The sequence below is a fragment of the Artibeus jamaicensis genome, unplaced genomic scaffold (assembly GCF_021234435.1).
Source record: "Artibeus jamaicensis isolate MK-2021 breed Jamaican fruit bat unplaced genomic scaffold, CSHL_Jam_final contig_1998, whole genome shotgun sequence".
Classification (NCBI taxonomy): domain Eukaryota; kingdom Metazoa; phylum Chordata; class Mammalia; order Chiroptera; family Phyllostomidae; genus Artibeus; species Artibeus jamaicensis.
The window spans coordinates 10,473,608-10,494,654 of record NW_026521407.1 but is presented as its reverse complement, the minus strand read 5'-3'; the positions used below and the strand labels follow the sequence as shown (position 1 = coordinate 10,494,654).

The window sequence follows — 21,047 nt, the reverse complement described above, 5'->3', positions numbered from 1 at the left end:
CAAAAGGGACAGCCAACTCTTTAGAAACTATTCTCTACTGAAAATAATTTGGGACAGACCAAGACACGTGGCACATGGACTGGGGAAAACATCCACCATCTTCCCTGAAGTCTGAACAGCTCCTCCCAAGGGAGACCCAGAAGTCCCATCTCCCAGATTATGTCAGATGTACTATCGGAAACAAATGGGTCAGTGACCAGGCTAAGACTAATAGCAGGACCACAGATATAGGCAGATGGAGGCTACCTGTGGTGCTTTGTTTTTTAAAAAATATATTTTATTGATTATGTTATTACAGTTGTCCCATTTTCCCCCTTCATTCCCTTCCATCCTGCACACCCCTTCCCCCATTCCCCCCTCTTTAGTTCATGTCCATGTGTCACTAGTTCTTTAGCTTCTACATTTCCCATACTATTCTTGCCCTCCCCGATGTCTATTTTCTACCTACCATCTATGCTACTTATTCTCTGTACCTTCACCCCCTTCTCCTCCTCCCACTCCCCTGTTCTTAATCCTTGTGATCTCCATTTCTATGGTTCCGCTCCTGATCTAGCTGTCCACTTAGTTTGCTTTCATTTTAGGAGTGGCTGTTAATAACTGTGAGTGTGCTATCCTTTCACTGTTCATATTTTTATCTTCTTTTTCTTAGATAAGTTCCTTTAACATTTCATATAATAAGGGCTTGGTGATGATGAACTCCTTGAACTTGACCTTATCTGAGAAGCGCTTTATCTGCCCTTCCATTCTAAATGAAAGCTTTGCTGGATAGAGCAATCTTGGATGTAGGTCTTTGCCTTTCATAACTTGGAATACTTCTTTCTAGCCCCTTCTTGCCTGTAAGGTTTCTTTTGAGAAGTCAGCTGACAGTCTGATGGGAGCTCCTTTGTAGGTGACTGTCCCCTTATCTCTTGCTGCTTCTAGGATTCTCTCCTTCATTTTAATCTTGGCTAATGTAATGATGATGTGCCTTGGTGTGTTCCTCCTCGGGTCCACCTTCTTTGGGACTCTCTGAGCTTCCTGGACTTCCTGGAAGTGTATTTCCTTTGCCAGATTGGGGAAGTTCTCCTTTATTATTCGAATAAGTTTTCCACTGGTGGCTGTTCCTTTCCCCCTTCTGGTACCCCTATAATTCGGATGTTGGAGCGTTTAAAGATGCCCTGGAGGTTCCTAAGCCTCTCCTCATTTTTTTTGAATTCCTGCTTCTTCATTCTTTTCTGTTTGGTCATTTCTTTCTTCCTTCTGGTCCACTCCATTGATTTTAGTCCCAGATTTGTTTCCATCACTATTGGTTCCCTGTGCAATTTGTTTCATTTCACTTAGTGTAGCCTTCATTTTTTCATCTAATTTGCGACTAAAATCAACCAGTTCAGCGAGCATCCTGATCACCAGTGTTTTGAACTGTGCATCTGATAGGTTGGCTATCTCTTGGTCGCTTAGAAGTACTGACTCTGGGGCTTTGAGCTGTTCTGCTTGAGCCATAATGTTTTGGTCTATTTGCGCCTGTTACGTATGAGTGGGGCAAAAAGTTAGGTGTTCACCGGGATGGGTCAGCCCAGTCGCTAGGTTGTGACCGGGGGTGGGGTCAGAGAGGGAGCTATGGTGTTTTTTCTGCTCTCTCTCTCAGATTTTGGTCCCCTCTGCCGTTTCCCACAAGCAAATTGGGCACTTCTGGTGTTGGTTCCTGGGTGGGTAAGCTTGTGTTCATTCTAGGACCCTGCGGGTCTCCCCAACAAACTCTCCTGTGGGGCTAGGAGCCTCTCTTGGCACCTCAGCCCCCAAAAGTTTTTCCAATTGATGCTTTTAGGCTTTATTTCCCGTTGCTGGGGCCCTGGGTTGTGCCGTCTGTCTCACTGACCATTTTTAAACCTGCCTGGTTTCTCTGCATGTAAATGTGTGTCCATGGTCAGCCAGCCACCTTGCGGGCCTTACTTAGTTTCCATCTGTGCCTGCCCGGGTCGCCAATCATTGCCTCCTCCTGCCGGGACCCCTTGCCACTGCTCCCTCCACCCCTCTTACCAGTCTGGATAAATGGTTTGTTGTTGTCGGATTTCAGTACAGTTTACTTTTCTGTTTGGTTGTGTTCTGTTTTAGTTTCTAAATCTTTGTTGTCTTTAAATTTGGTTGTGTGAGGAGGCAGTGTTTCCACCTACGCCTCCATCTCGGCCAGAAGTTCCTATGGTGCTTTCATTCATTAGTTGACCCACCCCTTGGCCTTGTACTGATAAAAAGCCAGCAGCACAAGAGAAGCAAAAGCCCAGTCTGAAGGAGATGGCCACAAGCTACGAATCACTCGTAGCTTCAAAAAGTCTGCCTAGAGCTAGGTATGCACAGCATCTGACATTGGCTTACGCCAGCTTCAGACAAAACCAGAGTCATATCCAGAAGCAGAACCCAGCAGGCAAACACTAAACTCTGCTGAGAGGAATTCCACTTCATTCTTTCTCATTTTTTCATTATTTTTTCTCTCACATAGCTTTTTAACATTTTTTATTTTTCTTCAATTTTATTACTATTTTTTCATTATTTTTCAATTTCAGATCTAATTTACCCTTCCCTTTTCTTACTCTATTTTGCCTTCTTCCTTCCCTTTCATATTTTTAATTTTAAGTTTTATTTTTATCTTTCTTTGACTTTTTATGGCAATTCCTTGTTTCTATTCCTTACTCTTATTATTTTTCTTTATTCTCTAACAATCGTTTTTCTTTCCTTTAGTCATCATATATTCTCTTTCCCTTTCTTATAATATTCTCTTTCCACCATTATTAATCTTTGCTCATTTGTCACCAATACTGCTGATGTTGGGGGGGCGGTATTTTTGCTTGTGTGGGTTTTGTTTTCCATGTTGTTTTGCTTTGTTCTGTTAGCACCTGTACAACAGCATATAAGACGTGGTGGGGGTGGAGACTCTCAGTCAGCCAGCCAGCCAGCCAGAGGGAAGAACCCACCAATGAATGGGCCAGTAACAATCAAAACCCAAATACAACAGGAGAGCCCATATAAACTGTATATAGGGCACCCCTAGAGCATCCAACTCAAGAGATCAAGGAGACTACATCCCTGAGTCCCACAGGATTCCTGCCACATAAGGCCCTCCCACAAAGACAAGGGATCAAATCTAATCAAGACCAGTCTAATACATAGAAACAAACAAAAAGAGTCAGCTAAAATGGGGAGACAAAGAAACAACCCCCAACTGAATGTAAAGGCAGAATCTCCAGAAAAAGAGCTAAATGAGGCAAGCAATTTATCAGACATAGAGTTCAAAGTAATGGTTATAACGATGCTCAAGGAACTTAGAACTACAAGAAACTTTATGGGAACTAAAAGAAACTTAGTGGGAACTGTGTCAGCATGAAAAAGGACAGACACTACGAATAAGAACAGGTGGAAATGAAGAATACAATATCTGAAATGAAGAAGACACTAGAAGAAATTAAATGCAGGCCAGATGAAGCAAAGGATCAAATCAGTGAGATAGAAAACAAGGTAGAAAAAAACACCCAGGCAGAGCAACAAAACGAAAAAAGACTTAAAAAAAACAAGGATAGTTTAAGGGAGCTTTGGGGCAACATGATATGCAACAATATTCACATCACAGGGATACCAGAAGGAGAAGAAAAGGAGCAAGAGATAGAAAACCTATTTAAAGAAATATCAACAGAAAACTTCCCTAACTTGGTAAAGAAAAAAGTCATGCAAGTTCAGTAAGTACAGAGAGTCCAAACCAAGATGAATCCAAAGAGGCCCACTCCAAGACACATCACAATTAAAATGGCAAAATCTAAAGACAAAAAGAGAATCTTAAAGGAAGCAATGGAGAAACAGCCAGTGACATGCAAGGGAATGCCAATGAGACTATCAGCTGATTTCTCAACAGAAGCACTACAAGCCAAAAGGGACTGGCACAATGTATTCCAAGTAATGAAAAGCAAGGACCTGCAACCAAGAACATTCTATCCAGCAAGACTCTCATTTTAAATGGAAAGTAAAATGAAGAGCTCCACGGTTAAATTTTTTAAAACGGCAGAAGGAGTACATCTGTATCAAACCAGCATTACAAAAGATGCTAAAGGAACTACTTTAAGAGGAAGAAAAAATAGAGAGGAACACAGGTACAAAGGGAAAAAATGACGACAAATAAGTACCTATCAATAATAACCTTAAGCCCTGGCTGATGTGGCTCAGTCGACTGAGCCGCGGACTGCAAACCAAAGGATCGCAGGTTTGATTCCCAGTCAGGGCACGTGAGGGGCAACCACACATTGATGTTTCTCACCCTCTCCTTATCCTTCCCTTCCTCTCTCTCTAAAATTAAATAAATAAATAAAACTTTAAAAAATAACAATAATAACCATAAAGGTAAATAGGTTAAATGCTCCAATCAAAAGACATAAGGTAGCTGAATGGATAAGAACACATGACCCACATATATGCTGTGTACAAGAGACACATCTGAGAACAGAAGATTTACACAGGCTGTAAGTGAAGGGATGGAACAAAAAAATTCCATGCAAATGGACATGATTAAAAAACCTGGGATAGCAATAACTATATCAGACAAAACGAACTTCAAAACAAGGGCCATAACAAGAGACAAAGAAAATCACTACATAATACTTAAAGGAGTAGTACAACAAGAGGACATAACCCTTGTAAACACGTATGCACCCAATATAGGAGTAACTAAATATATAAAGAAAATCTTGGAGGACTTTAAAAGAAAGATCAATAACAATACAGTCATTGTTGGGAATATTAACATCCCTATCAAAAATTCACTGTTAACAATGTATAGATCTTCTAGACAAAAAAATCAACAAGGATAAAGTGGCCTTAACAGTCTAGATCAAATGGACTTAATTGATATTTACAGAATGCTGCGTTGCAGCAAAGAAGCAATATAAACATTCTTCTCAGACACACATGGATCATTTTCAAAGCTAGACCACATTGTATAACACAAACCAAGCCTTAAAATTTTCAAAAAAAATGAAATCATATCAAGCATCTTTTTGGATCACAATGGCTTGAGACCTGAAACCAAAATCAAGGAAAAAGCTCAGAAACATTCAAATATATGGAGGCTGAATAACATGCTATTAAATAATGAATGGGTTAACAATGAGGTCAAGAAAGAAATAAAAAAGTACCAGGAAACAAATGAAAACGAACATACCACAACCCAAAACCTATGGGACACAGCAAAAGCAATTCCGAGGGGGAAGCTCACAGAAATACAGGCCTACCTAAAGAAGATAGAAAAATCTCAAATAAACAACCTAGCCCTCCAACTAAAAGAACTAGAGGAAGAAGAACAAACACCCAGTGTGAATAGAATGAAGAAAATAATCAAGACCAGAGTAGAATTAAATGACATAGACTAAAAAATCAATTCAAAAAAATCAAAGAATCCAGGAGCTGGTTCTTTGAAAAGATAAACAAAACTGACAAGACTTTAACCAGACTAATCAAGAAAATCAGAGAGAAGACCCAAATAAATAAAATCAGAAATGAAAGAGAAGTAATGACTGATACCACAGAAATACAAAAGGATTGTAAGAAATTACTATGAACAATATATGCCAAGAAATTGGACAACCTGAGCAAAATAGATAAATTTCTAGAAACATACGATCTCCCAAAACTGAATCAGGAAGAAGAAGAAAACCTGAACAGACTGGTAACAGCTTTTGAAATTGAAGCAATAATCAACAAAAACCCAGCACACAAAAGCCCTGGACCAGACGGCTTCACAGGCAAACTTTACCAAACATTAAAAGAAGAACTGACACCTATCATTCTCAAACTCTTCCAACTGATTCAAGAAGAGGAAAAACTTTCAAACTCTTTTTATGAGGACAGTATTATCCTAATTCCAAAACCAGATAAAGACACTACAAAGAAATAAAATTACAGGCCAATATCTCTGATGAACAAGGATGATAAAATCCTCAACAAAATATTAGCAAACCGGATCCAGCAATACATTAAAAAGGTCATACACCATGATCAAGTGGGATTTATTCCAGGGATGCAAATCTGGTACAATATTTGCAAATCAATAAATGTGATACATCACATAAACAAAATGAAAGACAAAAATCACATGATCCTATCAGTAGATGCAGAAAAAACATTTGATAAAATAGCACCCATGTATAATAAAAACACTCAGGAAAATGGGAATAGGGGGAGCATACCTAAACATAATAAATACCACATACAAAAAATCTATTGCCAACATCATACTCACTGGGCAAAAACTAAAACCATTTCCCTTAAGATCAGGAACAAGACAGGGGTGTCTGCTTTCACCTCTCTTATTCCACATAGTACTGGAAGTCCTAGTCATAACAATCAGACAAGAAGAAGAAATAAAAGGCATCCAAATTGGAAAGGAGGAAGTAAAACTGTCATTATTCACAGACGACATGATCGTGTACAGAGAAAACCCTATAGGCTGCACCAAAAAACTACTCGACTTAATAAGTGAATTCAGCAAAGTGGCAGGATACAAGTCGATGGCATTTTTGTATGCCAACAATGAACTATCAGAAAGACAAACTAAAAAAAAATCCCATTTACTACAGCAACAAGAAAAATAAAGCACCTTGGAATAAATTTAACCAAGGAGGTAAGAGACCTGTCCTCAGAATACTATAAACCAATGAAGAAAAAAACTGAGGAAGATACAAGCATATGCGGTGTTCATGGATTGGAAGAATTAACATCATTAAAATGTCCATACTACCCAAAGCAACCTATAGATTAAATGCAATTCCTATAAAAATACCAAGTATGAAATATGCAGAAAATTTTGCATATTTCACAAATCTAGAATCTTTTATTGTACTTGCATTTGTTATGTTAAATTATGCAGTGTTATATACTAAAAATGTATACAGAAACAGCCCTGGCTGGTATAGCTCAGTGGATTAAGCACAGGTCTGCGAACCAGAGAATCGCAGTTCAATTCCCAGTCAGGGCACATGCCTGGGTTGCAGGCTAATTCCCTGCAGGCCAGTTCCCAGAAGGGGATGCATGAAAGGCAACCATACATTGATGTTTCTCTCCTTCTCTCCTTCCCCTTTAAAGATAAATAAATAAAATCTTTAAAAAAAATTTATACAGAAACAAAAAAAGACCCCAAATAGCCTCAGCAATCTCGAAAAAGAAGAACAAAGTTGGAAGGATCATTCCATTAAACTATACTACAAGTACAGTGACAAGGTCACTGTAATCAAAACAGCCTGGTACTGGCATAGAAACAGACACACAGATCAATGGAACAGAATAGAGAGCCCAGAAATAAATCCACGTCTTTATGGTCAATTAATAGTTGACAAAGGGGACACGAGCACACAATGGAATAAAAATAGTCTCTTCAATAAATGGTGTTGGGAGAACTGAACTGGCACATGCAAAAAAATTAAATTAGACCACCAACTTATACTATACATCAAAATAAACTCAAAATGGATAAACAGACTTAAATATAAGTCATGATACCATAAAAATTTTAGCAGAAAACACAAGCAGTAAATTCTCAGACTATCTCACATAGGAATATTTTTGCCATATAAGGATGTGGAAAAAAGGGAACTCTAGGGCACTATTGGTGGGAATGCAGACTGGTGTAGCCACTGTAGAAAACAATACAGAATCTCCTTAAAACATCAAAAACAGAACTACCTTTTGACCCAGCAATTCCAAAACACCACTTCAAAAGAATATATGAGCCCTTGTGTTCACTGTAGTGCTATTTACAACAGCCAAGATTTGGAAACAGCCTAAGTGCCCATCAGTAGATGAATGGATTAAAAATAATGTGGTTTTTACATAATGGAATGCTGCAGAGCAGAAAAAAGAATTCCTACCTTTTGCGATAGCATGGATGGAAGTGGAGACTATAATGCTAAGTGAAATAAGCAGGTCAGAGAAAAACAAATACCATATGATCTCACTTATAAGAGGAATCTAATAAACAAAATAAACTAATGAGCAAAACAGAACCAGACAGAATCACGGAATAAACTAATAGCTGTAAGAGAGGAGCAGGGAGGCAGACACTGATTGAAAGAAGGTGAAGGGATTAGTCAAAGAACATATAAGGACCAATTGACATGGACAATGGTGTGGGGATCAACTGTGATAGTGGGGAGCAGGCTGGGTGAAGGTGGAAGGAGAGGGAAAAAACTGCAACAATTGTAACAGACTAAACAATAAAACGTTTAAAAATATTTTATGGGAAATAGTATCTTTAAAGCAATTAACTTACGAGCTTATCAAAAATATTTGACAGCAAAAATACTTGAAAAGCCAAACAACAAACAGAAAAACATCTGCCAAACACTGCATAATTTAACATAACATGAATGCAAGTGCAATTAAAGATACTCTTCTTCAAACAGGTTGTCCATATTGGTACTTCTGTATCACATGAATGATTCCTTGCCCATTCCCACACCTTCACTGAACACTTGCACAGGTTTATTTTTTAAATGCAATAAAATGCTATTATACTCACGAAATTGCTTCCTCTCTGTTTTCTCCCCAGGAAAAACAGTGACCAAACTGAGAATCAGCAAACTCATGAAGTCCCCCAGCAGCAGCAACACTGAAATAACCCCAGACGTTCTTATTGCTGCGGAAATTCAGTTCCTGAACTGTTCCTGAGCTGGGCTTAAAACCCTGTTAGAGAATGAAGAATATGAGAGACCATGCTCCATTTCTGAGGAAGAGGACACTTATATATTTATTGTTTAGGCTCTGTGTTAATCACACATAAGACAGCAATGACGCACGAAAATCATAAAGGCTTGAAAACCAACGTCCAGTGCTACTGAGGACTCTCGACAGTGATTACAGTAGGATGAAATGACCAATAAAGTGGATATCGCTTCTTTGTTTGCTCTGATGGAACCTCTATAAATTTCCCTCTCCAGAGGAAGTCCCAAAATATTTCAGAAGTATAGCCCTCAGGTACCATCTTAATATTAAAGTTCACTGGGAAAAAACCTTTTAAGTGATGAGTTACCTCATCTGGATTTTCACTAGTGATCCGAGCAGCAATAACGTGGCCCCTTGGGCAAGGAACATGAGCAGAATTTTCAAAATCAATGGGAGCATCACCCCAGGGAGATACCCCATACATCATACGAATATCCTTGATTCTGTATAGAGGGATCCCCATGGCAATCTGAAAGGTAATAAAACACACATCACTCATTTTCACAGTACTTGCCTTAAAATGTGGAAGCTATAGATTACCTGCAAGATTTTTCATTTTAGTAGCCACCACCTAAAACATCCTATTTTTATAACTGTATTATATAATTATTAGAGAAGAAACTCTAAGTTACTTAAAATAAAATACGTCACTACAGAAGTTGCTAAATACTTTCCACTTCTAAAAAAATTCCCCATATTCCTAACGCAATACATATAAGTTTCCCTCTATTGTCATTTCTCCATCAAGGGATCAGAATAAAAATACCCAAAGGAAGAGTCAATACTAGTGGCTATCCAAGTTTAGATAGCTAAAAAGCCCTAAATATGTCATAACTATCTGATAATTATACCCACAAACAATTTGAGAAAATAAATAAATCGAGTAAATAACTCTTTAGTCCTTAATAGGAACCCAGCAGGGGTTCTCAATATGAGCAAAGACTATGTTAAAACAAATACTATCAAACTTCATCATTAGCTATTTCTGCCTCCCATAACATCTGTTCCCTGGGCTGAACGGGGAAAATAATATTAACACTAAGCATTTTAAACATTATGAAAATAAATGGGTGAGGCCAGTGTTGCCTAGAAAAACCCCAACCACCACTCTGATGTGGAACTGCTTCAATACACAACACTAGTAAAAGGAGAAGAGGCCAATTACAAAGTTGTAAAGTTTTGTATAATTAAAACACTTAAGTAAAGCATATTCTTTTTAAAGTTTCTATCTAGAATGACAGCTTTTACCAGACATGTCTAGCTAAGAAATAGAATAGTATTCCTAGATTCATACCACATTAGGAAAAACAACCCACACATCACAACCCACATTAGCATGAGAGATGAACACTAGATGACACTCAGATTGGAGGTGCTCTCCTATCAGACAGGTTAAACCAGTTTTTCAGGCCTCTCTGCCATTCTCTAGGCAACTCTTTGAGCCAAGATGAGGGTGATTCACCTGGAGTTGTGCTGCAGGGAGATTGACATCAGCCACCATCTCTGTACAAGGGTGCTCCACCTGTAGCCGAGGGTTTAGTTCCAGAAAGTAGAAGCTGCCATCCTGGCTGTAGAGGTATTCCACAGTTCCCGCACTCACATAGCCAACCATTTTGGCAAGTTTCACCGCACACTCAAAGAAGAAAGATAGGAAAACATGAGTGTCTCACTTTGTCCAGCTGGTGGACCACTGTTTATCTATACAGCTTCTCCCTGACTCAAATATCTAATGTTTGTGAGAGCCATCAAAGGCTGTTAGCCACATTAGAGTGAATTTCACCCTCAGATTATTAGAGAAGATCCTGGACAAGTGTGATGAACTCAAATCAAAGCTGGAGAAAAACAGTGTTTTTCATTTGGGATCACAGACAACCTCATCCTATAAGTACATGCAGGTAAAAAAAAAAAACAGTGGCAGATTTTTCACTGTGTCCTCATTTCTAGTATTCCGAGCATTCTTCCTAAAAGATGACTGCCCAGCTAGAGACTAGATTTCCCAACCTCTCTATAGCTGGTGACTAAGTTTTGACCAATGTGAGGTTAGCATTGATAAGTGATATGCATTATTTCCTGAATCATGTTTTAAAAAGAAATGCTCTGTTCCTCACTGTATAGAGGGATCCCCATGGCAATCTGAAAGGTAATAAAACACACATCACTCATTTTCACAGTACTTGCCTTAAAATGTGGAAGCTATAGATTACCTGCAAGATTTTTCATTTTAGTAGCCACCACCTAAAACATTCTATTTTTATAACTGTATTATATAATTATTAGAGAAGAAACTCTAAGTTACTTAAAATAAAATATGTCACTACAGAAGTTGCGTTTTGTTCCCTTCTGTGGACTAAGACACGGTCATGACAGTACCAGCCAAGTTTCAGCCATGCAGCTGAGAACATACAAAGAATACCTGAACCCCAACATGGCCTCAGAGAGCAGAACTGTCCCACCAGCCCTGCACAGCACACCTCAGATTATGGTGGGAAAAATAAGCTTCTATTTTATCTGGGTAGAATTTTTTTACCTCTTCATTATAAAAGTTTAACCTACACTTTAATCAACATAGAAATTATTAAGTTCAGGTAGAATCCTGCTATTTACAAAAATTAAAATATGTATTGTTGGCTTAGCAATAGGGTACTGGGTGGCTACAACACAGATACTGCAGACTAGGAACCGGTGGCCTCCTTGTTAGGCATAATAAAGCTTTTGCTAAACTGTCCTACAATAACTTGGAACGTGAACAACACACCGACTAAGCCCTAAGAAAAACAGTTAGAAAAAGTCAGAATGTGAAAAATCCAACTGCTTTCGTACTTCTAAACCAGGAAATGAGATTTTCACTCTAAAGCACCCCTGTGTCAAAGATCAAATAAAAAAGTTACTACATCAAAAAATCTTGGGCTGTGGTTACTCCCATCTGAAGCTGACTAGAAGCAAATAGTCCAGAAACACACTAAATTTTGAAGGAAATATAATTCTAAACAAACCACAAACCTGGCCTTCAGGAACCTGTACCTGACAATTGGAATAACCTTTGTGACCCCAATCCTGCACCAGCAGGAAGTCAACTGAAAGCTTGGCCAAAGAAAGCATAGTCTCCAAAGCCCAGTGACAGAGAAAACTACACAAGGAAGAACTTTCCAGAGAACAAAGCCAAATGCCTTAAGGCACCATAGGCAAGGTGTTTACTTTGAGAGCAGAACCAGTAGCAGTCAGAGGGCTAACTGGGGTATTATTCCACCACATGGCAGGAAATCATCAAAATTCCTGCCTAGAAGGATTTGATAACTGCTATGGAGCAATGATTACTATATATTTTTTTCATTCCTCTTTTTTCCAAATGGGAGTTATCCTGCTTCTATTCCATCACTGTATATTGGGTACATGGGGAAAGGAGGAATGACAAGGGGTAGATAATTTGTCTTTTAGGTCACTGGCCCATGAAAACCCACATGCACATTTGATAGAAAGGATTATATATACCTAGTGATCTTGAAGTTTGAGCTGTCTTCTTTGGGGAAGGCTAGGTATATTCTGAAAGTGGGGAAGGATAATGGGTAGCCAGAGGATCAGACTGAGGCACAGATTATTAACTGCCCTTTAGTAATTTTTCTTTATGCCATCTATTTAATAGAATCTCCTAAATTTCAGCTTGGTATATGGCCTCTCAGTTAGTGACTCCAATTCCTAACATCCCTTAAAGCTAGGTGTGACTGTATAACTGAATTTTGTCCAATAGAATGTGGGCAGAAGTGATACATGCGACTTGCGGATCACATTTTAATATGCTTGCCCTCCATGTCCTCTTCCCTCCCTGAAGGCTACAGTGTGAACATACTCTTGGGAGCTAGCTTTAATCATGAAGATGATGACATCCTAGGGCAAGGGTTGGCAAACTCTTTTGGTAAAGGGTCAGGCAGTAATTTTCAGCTTTGTAAGCCATACAGTCTCTGTCACAACTACTCAATTTGGTCATTGCAGTGATAAAGGAGCCAAAGATAAGACATAAATAAATTAGTATGGCTGTATTCCAATAAAATTTTATTTGCAAAAGTTGAGATGGGTTGGATTTAAACTGCAAGCTGTAGTTTGGTGACCCGTCTCCTACTGAATGGCAGAGTAATAAATCTAGGTCCCAGGCATCAAACAGAAGACTATATATTTAGCTTATTTGGAATTCAGGAGAAAAAGGTTACATTTCCAATAAGCTGAAGACTGAGTCGCAATTTCAGAAAAGACCCCTAAACTACAATTATTTCTAAAGGACCCTGCGAGACTGCTAAGATTCTTACCCATACAAAAATACAGAATACATCGATATTATACATATTTAAAGAACCTTTTAAAAGATAATAAATTTATGCCCGGCTGGTGTGGCTCAGTGGATTGAGTGCCAGCCTCCGAACCAAAGGGACTCAGGTTGGATTTACAGTCAAGGCACATGCCTGGGTTGCAGGTCCCCGAGTAGGGGGCATATGACAGGTAACCACACATTAATATTTTTTCCCCTCTCTTTTTTTTCACTCCTTCCCCCTCTTAAAAATAAATAAAATCTGTTTTTAAAAAGAGAGATAATAAATTTAAATTTGTCTGAGGACTCAATGATAATCTGTCTAAAAAAATAAACTATCTGCTTATCATGAGCTTGTTAAAAAAATGAGAATAAAAATCTCAAAATATCTCTCTCCTTTATTCCTATTCAAAAGAGTACACAGATTTTTCTTCAGAACTGTTAACTAATTTAGAGCTTGAAATGTTCATTGGCAACTCTCCTAGAGGAAAATAGCAGAATTATTTCTTCTAGAAAAGAATATAATTTTATCAAAGATCCAGAATCACTGAAAGAAATTCCATTATTCTCAGATTGGTAAGCAAACTGAATGCGTAAGAAAACAAAAATTAGAGCTTCTCATATAAATACCTGTTCCATATGTTCAAATACTGCTGGAGTAGCAATAGCAGCTGGTGCCTCTTCAATAATCTTCTGATGCCTGCGCTGTACAGAGCAATCGCGACCAAACAAAGAGATAGCATTGCCATACTGATCTGCCAAGATCTGCACCTCCAGATGACGAGATTGCTTTGCTAGTCTCATCACAAATATGGGAGAGCCAGGGACTTCAGCTTGAACCTATATTAGAAAATAAAACAAAACAAATTTTTAAGCGGTAAGCATTTTTTTAATCGTGATACACTGCTTCAGTTTCAACAGGCAGATGCATAGAAGTGTCAGGAACCATGTTAATTAATAGAAGTACAAAAGTGAATGAAGTTCATATCCTCATCTATTTTTAAGAGACAGCATTCTTAGTTATATGATCAATATTAATTAATGAGTATGAAAAAGCATATGAACACATTCAGTGTGTTACAAGGGTAAAGAACAAAATTTTTTGAAAACACCCGCACACATTCCACAAAAGGGCAAAGGACTGCCGTCAATTACCAGCAGCCAAATGTACAACTTGCTCCAGACTAGATGCTCTCTTGTTCACATTATGGCTCTGGCATATGTATGGTGTTGTTGCAGTCAGAGAACTTTCATTTGCAATTTTGAAGCACACTGTCACTGGATATAGAATTCCATGCTGGCAATTATTTTCTTCCACTATTTCTACTGAGATGCCAGGTATCTATCTTACTGTTACTCCTTTGAAAGTAATCTTTTTTTCCAGCTGCGTTAAGATTTTCTCTTTCATTATTTCTTTTTATGGAGTAAAGTGGCAGATTCACTCAAATAAGCTTAAATGTAGTTTTCTCTGCATTTGTCCTGTGGGGCTCATAGTGTTTTTGAATCTGTGCTTGGTATCTTTTATCAGTGCAGGAAAATTTTTAGCAATTATCTCTCCAACAATTGCTTCTGTCCCATTCTCTCTCTTCTCCTCTGAGGCTCAAAGTATAAAACGTTAAATAATTTCACTATATCCAATATGTCTATTATGCTGTGTTTTGCTACAAAACAAGTCATCCCAAGATTCAGCAGCTTGCTTAGGATGTCAACCATTTTCTTTGCTAATGATGCTGTGTTCATCTGGGAAGTTCTTGCCTGGGGTCACGTGTGTGCATATCATCACCTGCTGGCTCAAGTGGGGCTGAATGGACTCACTCAAATGGCTGATGACTTGTGTTGACGGTTGGCTGGCAGGTCTTGGGAGCCTTGACTGGAACAACTGATTTCTATTGCAAGTGGCTCCATATCTTCCAATATGCCACAAAGTTCTTCAATTGGACTTTTTTAATGCAGTGTTCCAAGAAGGTGGGGGCAGAAATTATAAGTCTTCACAAGCTCTAGGCTCTAGAACTTAAACCCAATCATGCTGACTCGTCTCTCTTTTGTTAATTCCTTAGCATAAGTGACCAGATGCATTCAACAGATATTTTCAACACTTTGTCTACAAGATCTCCTTAACTAGGTTCATGAGTTCATTAAATATTATCTTCCAGTTTACCTCAGGCAATTGTTCCATCATTACAGACAAGTTACCTTTCCTCCAGACTCTAATAATAATTACTACAATTACTGCCTTTCCAGCTTCCACTAACAGTATGTTCACCATTCCCCCACCATTTATTAACAACCTTCTCACCATTTCTCTAGCCTCTACCTTTGAGCCAGTGTGAAAGCCAATGCCACATATTTTACTCTTTTTTTATGACAGAATCACACATAATATAATTTCTGTATTAGTTATCCATTAATGCCTAACAAACTACCCAAAATTCAGTGACTTAGGACACTGACCAAAAAATTCGGTGACTGAGGACACTACCTGCGCTGGGCTCAGTAAGGCAACGCTGCTGATCTTGGCCTGGAGCCACTCGTGCAGCTACAGTCATTTGGCCACTTGAATGGTGTCAGAGGGTCTAATATGGCCTCACTTACACATCTCAAATGTTGCAGTGACTGTCAGCAAGTAGGTCTAGGGAATCTCAGCCAGACAACTAATCTCCATTTCATGTGGCCTCTCTTTCTCCAGAAGGCTGGACTGGGCTCTTCACATGGCACTCTGGGGCTCATTCTGAAGGGCAGAAACTTTAAGACCACTTAAGGTTTGCTGGGAACCTATATGCCATTTCTGCCATATTCCATTGGTCAAAACAAGCCATTAAGGTCAGCCAAAATTCCAAAGGTGGGAAAAGAAAAAGAGAATCACAGTGTAAAGGAACGTGTATATATGGATGAGAGGAGTTATTATTACATGTTCTTTCCTGTATTTTCCATTTTTTATCTTTTCATGCTTCAGTCTGAATTGTCTTCTGACCTATCTTCTAGTCACTAATTCTCTCTGCAATTGCGTCTAATATACTGTTAAATTCCTCTTTTGAGTTAATCTTAGTCACTGCATTTTCAGTCATAGAATTTTTATTTCTTTCTTCTTTATGGTTTCTAGTTTTCTGCCAAAATTCTCAATCTTGCCTCTAATTTTCTTGACTTCATTAAATATAGTTACTTTAAAGTCCTTGTTGTATAGCTCTATTGTCTAAACTTTCTGTGGGTCTGTTTCTACTGTCTTTATTTTTCTTGACTGTTAATCATGTAATTTAATATGCTGCTCATTCTCAAAAGATTGCTTGATATTGTATTTGAAAAATTAACAGAAATAATTTGAGGTTCTGGATGTTATTGTTCTTTGGAGAGAATTTATATTTGCTTCCTATTGGTGGCTAGGGATACTAGCAATCCTGGAATACCTTGCTTGAGTCAAGGGTTCAATGTTTTGAAATTGATATTTAATCCCTGTAAAGGCTGATTTATTTCTAGTTCATTTTTACTTAAAAAAAAAAGACTTTTATATACTTATTTTTAGACAGAGGGGAAAGGAAGGAGAAAGAAAGGGAGAGAAACATCAATGTGTGGCTGGTTCTCACGTGCCCCACCCTGGGAACCTGGCTCACAACCCAGGCATGTGCCCTGACTGGGAATCGAACCAGTAGCCCTTTGGTTCACAGGCCAGCACTCAATCTACTGAGCTACACCAGCCAGGGCTCATTCTTACTTTTGAGATATAGTTCCTTCAAGATCCCAACCCAAATGCGAGAGGTTTCCCAGGGCACCCTACTCAGCAAGTCCTAAAGTCTAAATTTTGTTCTTTAAGACTTGTTAGATACTCTAGTCTGCTTTTCAACTACTTCTTCTCAAACTAGATGATATCTCTAGAGAAAAAGTGGCTTCAAATGCCAGGCTCATCTCTTTAGGTTTTCCTCTTCTTCTATTTCTTAGCCCATAATTCTTCACTGCCTTGAAAGGTTTCCAATGCCTTATCACCATCTTTTTCTTTTTTTTAAAATTTGCTCCGGCTTTTCTAATTTGTTCTCAATGAGAGACCTGGTTTTAGCTTTTTAGTTAATCATTATTGGAACTTCAACACTCACATAAAATTTCCTAATCTTAGTGTTCTAGTTTCTTCAACTATTTGTTTCCATAGTAATAAGTAGTTTTGAAATACCTACTAGAGTTAACTTTTTAAAAAACGAACATGCTTTTTCTTTTGCTTCTGAAAGCAAAAGGTATTTTCTTTACACTCCATAAGGCAGTGAAATACCTACAAAATTGGAATTATTATAGAAGGTATGTAAAGAAAAAAACAAGTAATATTCCAATTCCAACATTGAAAATAAGATAATGTAGCAAACAGTATTTTTATCACTTTCTTTATTTGAGTATATCAAATCATGGAAGACCTAGTTTATAGACTTTTTCTCTAATTTATCTCATGACAAGAAAGCTGAATGATTTAAAATTTAAAGGGGGGGGTGAATAAAAGATGGCCAAGGGTACTAGTAAAGGATGGTGCAAACTAAAAGACTCTTAGAAAAATAAAAAAAAGTGAGAAGCTAGGAGAGTGAAAAGGCCAGAGTGTGACCCAATTTGCCTTTTACTGACATCTTTTTCTGGGTATTGGTAGGAGAAAAAAGAGTGAATCAAGTATGTGAGGGTAACTCTGAGGACAGGGAAAAGGAGATTCCTGTCTCCTGATTCTCTAGTATTCTCAAAAGAGTATCTCTTTGGCTTCCAAAAGTCAAAGAGATGTATCCACTGAGGTGCAAATCAGATGGGTAGGCAGACAGAGACCCTAGGTTTAGCTCTCCTGAGCTACCCGCAGTTCTGATAGAACATGAGCCTGCCACAGGGTTCCTGTGCCAAGGTGCGGTGGCCAGGCAGGACAGGCTCGGGTGCTGGGCCAGCAAGGTGGATAAAACACATGGCAGAAGCTCAGGAGTGAATTCGAACTAAAGTAAGGTGAAGTCAGTCAGAGAGTCTGGGCCTGACCAAGCCAAAAGCATCCAGATCAGAAGTTAACCATACCACATATGTTGTAACAACAGCAGAAGAGGGGCACAAAAATACAGAAAGTCACTGACTCTTCATCGCACAAAAAGTCCTATGAGCCACCATATAAGGAAGAGTTATCTGAGAAACTGATGACTTTTATATAAGAGAGATTCATTCCATTTTCTGGACTTCCAAATGATACTGTGAGTTATATCATGTGTCACTGATATACATGTTAATTCAAACAAAGACAACTTGTACTCTACCTGTCTGAAGAGGTTAGGGAAGTCATCCGCATTATTGACTTTTCTGATTCCCTTTCCTCCTCCTCCTTCTGAGGCCTTGATCATTACTGGATACCCAACTTCCTCTGCTGCCTTCAAGAAGAAAGAGGAAAATGGAATGGTATTAGTAGGGAAGGAGAATGTCAGCATTTTCTCCCTTTAAAAATGCTATCCTTTGGTTGGCTTATACATAGCAAAATAGAAGGGGCTTGAAGATATACTATTATGTAAAAGGAATAGAACAATATTTTTAGTATTAGGTTGAACCAAAAGAAATTGCCTTTATGTTTAAGTATGATTACATATGCATTGATACACTTACACATTTAAATGCAAAAAATGTTGATAATATACATTGGTGGTGATTTATAGAATTATGGGTAGATATAAACTTTCATTTGTACTGTACATATTTCTATATGGATGGAATATCTGATAGTATGCAAATATTCATGTATTACCCATAATTTTTATTTAAAAAAGACATAAGTAGTTCATTTAATATAAGCTGTATAGTTTCTGATAACATAGAAGTAAAACTCAACAAATCAGAACTCTCACGTATACGGAATTTTTTTTCTCATGCAATCTTTTTTGTACAAGATAAAAATAATCAGAGAGCAAAATAAAACTAGTCAGCAAACTAATTTTTAACACATGCTCTAAATGTGCTTTTCCCATTACAGTATTTTATAATGACCAGATGATTATCCTACAATTTTTTGAAAAATTAATTATATATCCATTAAGTAGGGAGCTGACTAAATCAAGATATACCCATATAGTTAGAACACTATGCAATCATTAAAAGGAATGAAGTGGTTTTTACATTTAATGATATAGACAATGTCCAAATTGTGTTGTTAAGGCAAAAAGTAAATTGGAGGAAAAGTTAACCAAAAGTTTAAAATAATCAAGTCATTCCTTCACCAAAACATTCCAGTCTTTTCAGGTTTACATTAAAGCAATATCTAAAAAATATGTCACCGGAAAAAAAAACATTTCAAATTGTAATTTGTATCAGTAGACTAAGCATGAAAATCTTTCAATCACAGCCTCATTTCTTCCAAAATTAACTTATTTGTTTCTATTCCTATAAATACAGTTAGCATGATGAGCTCAATCACTGGGTTATAAGTGATCAGAGACAGACAAAAATATGGAAAAGAGATAAAAAGTAGGATAGCCCACATGATTAAGTAAGAAGGTAGGCCTTTTAAAAATATATGATGGCTGTAGGCACAGGTCATTCATCTAAAATGTTAGAAGAATTTTAATGCCATCAGGAAAATGCTTTTACATATTAAGAAACAAGCATAAAATATATAGTAAGACCCTAATAATAATTATAAAAATCTATTAATTAAGGTCATCATTATTAATCTACAAATTGAGAATGGCTGGAAAAAAACGGGTAGTTTTATCATCTTTTTTTGGGCTTTCCAAATTTTCTACCAGATAACTTTTTAAATTCCTTTTTTACTTTTTTAGAGATTTCATTTATTCATTTCTAGAGAGGAAGGGAAAGGGGGAGAGAAACATCGATACGTGGCAGAAACATCTATAGTTGTCTCTTGCACATCCCCAACTAGGGACCTGCCTGCAACCCAGGCATGTGCGCTGCCCAGCAAACTGGCAACCTTCCAGTTCACAGGTTGGTGCTCAACCCACAGAGTCACACTAGCCAGGGCTCTACCAGATAATTTTATGTTAATAATAACCAGGAAAAAAGGAATTTTAATTGATAAGCAAAATAGCTAAGCTTCTACTCTTTTGCAAATTACAGCAAATAGTATACAGCATTTGTAATTCAATTAGAAATATTAATTCTTATTAAGGACATTACTGGATGATTAATTTAAATATAAACAATACATTAAAATTAGCTGAGCAGTCACTGTTTCTCTTGAATTTGTAACATACAAGTCAAACACTTGTATGTTACAAGTGTTTGTAAACTAAAATAGTCTCTTTCATCATCTACCTGGAGGCATATGTGATATTTCCAACTAGTTAAAAAGTGAAAGGGGAAAAAACTGCAGAGAACTATAAAGGAAAGATTACATTGAAGAAAGGATCTCCTTTTGTTCAGTTCATGTTTTTACATGGATGGACAATAATTATAGAGTGACACTTTCAGCCTATTGTGGTTCCCTCCCTCACTCTTCCCCAAGGAAAAAAATGAGTAAATTACATGATTGGTCAATCTGGAAGGAGGAACTGAGTGTCCATAGCTCAACCTCTTTCCTCTTTGGAATCGGCCCACTGCACAGAACCTATCCTCTTTGTTTGCTCTGAGTCATACAATAAGCTGAAGAGTAAAAGCTGTTGTTGTAGAAGGAAGTCTGTGGTTTTTAAGCACCACCAGTAACCAGTGAGTGAGCCAGTTTAACTGACATTCAAGTTACAAATGTGATTGTTGCTACAAACTTAAGCCATTTTCACCAACATCTCTCTATTCTTAATAAAGCTGACATATTGGTCTCTATCTGCCTGGCTTTTTGGTTCTGAACTCAAGCAGGGGAAAAGTGTATTTTTTGCTGCCCCTCTCCTTCCACATACCCACTAACAGGTGGTGGACAGGAGACTCAGTACCTCCTTAAAGCTCTGACATAACTACCTAAGAAATGTTCTAAGTGAGATGATTTCTTCAAAAAATTTTAAATTATTTTGTTATATGTGGGTCACTTCTTCACTCTATAAACTATACCTCCTGATCTTACAAGCCTAATGCCATCATCAAACAGGCTCCA

General features: G+C 37.7%; 1 protein-coding gene across 8 annotated transcripts in view; it reads right to left on the bottom strand.

Moving 5' to 3' along the window:
- ACACA (acetyl-CoA carboxylase alpha) overlaps positions 1-21,047 on the bottom strand; it is a 278,851-nt gene that overhangs the window by 177,519 nt on the left and 80,285 nt on the right. For all 8 annotated transcript variants that reach the window (XM_053654887.1, XM_053654891.1, XM_053654894.1 and 5 more), the window contains 5 exons: positions 18,277-18,387; positions 13,658-13,867; positions 10,193-10,363; positions 9,038-9,199; positions 8,528-8,691 (listed from right to left, as the gene is read on the bottom strand). In XM_053654887.1, coding sequence (XP_053510862.1) covers positions 8,528-8,691; positions 9,038-9,199; positions 10,193-10,363; positions 13,658-13,867; positions 18,277-18,387 — 818 coding nt within the window. The remainder of the gene's footprint in view (positions 1-8,527; positions 8,692-9,037; positions 9,200-10,192; positions 10,364-13,657; positions 13,868-18,276; positions 18,388-21,047) is intronic.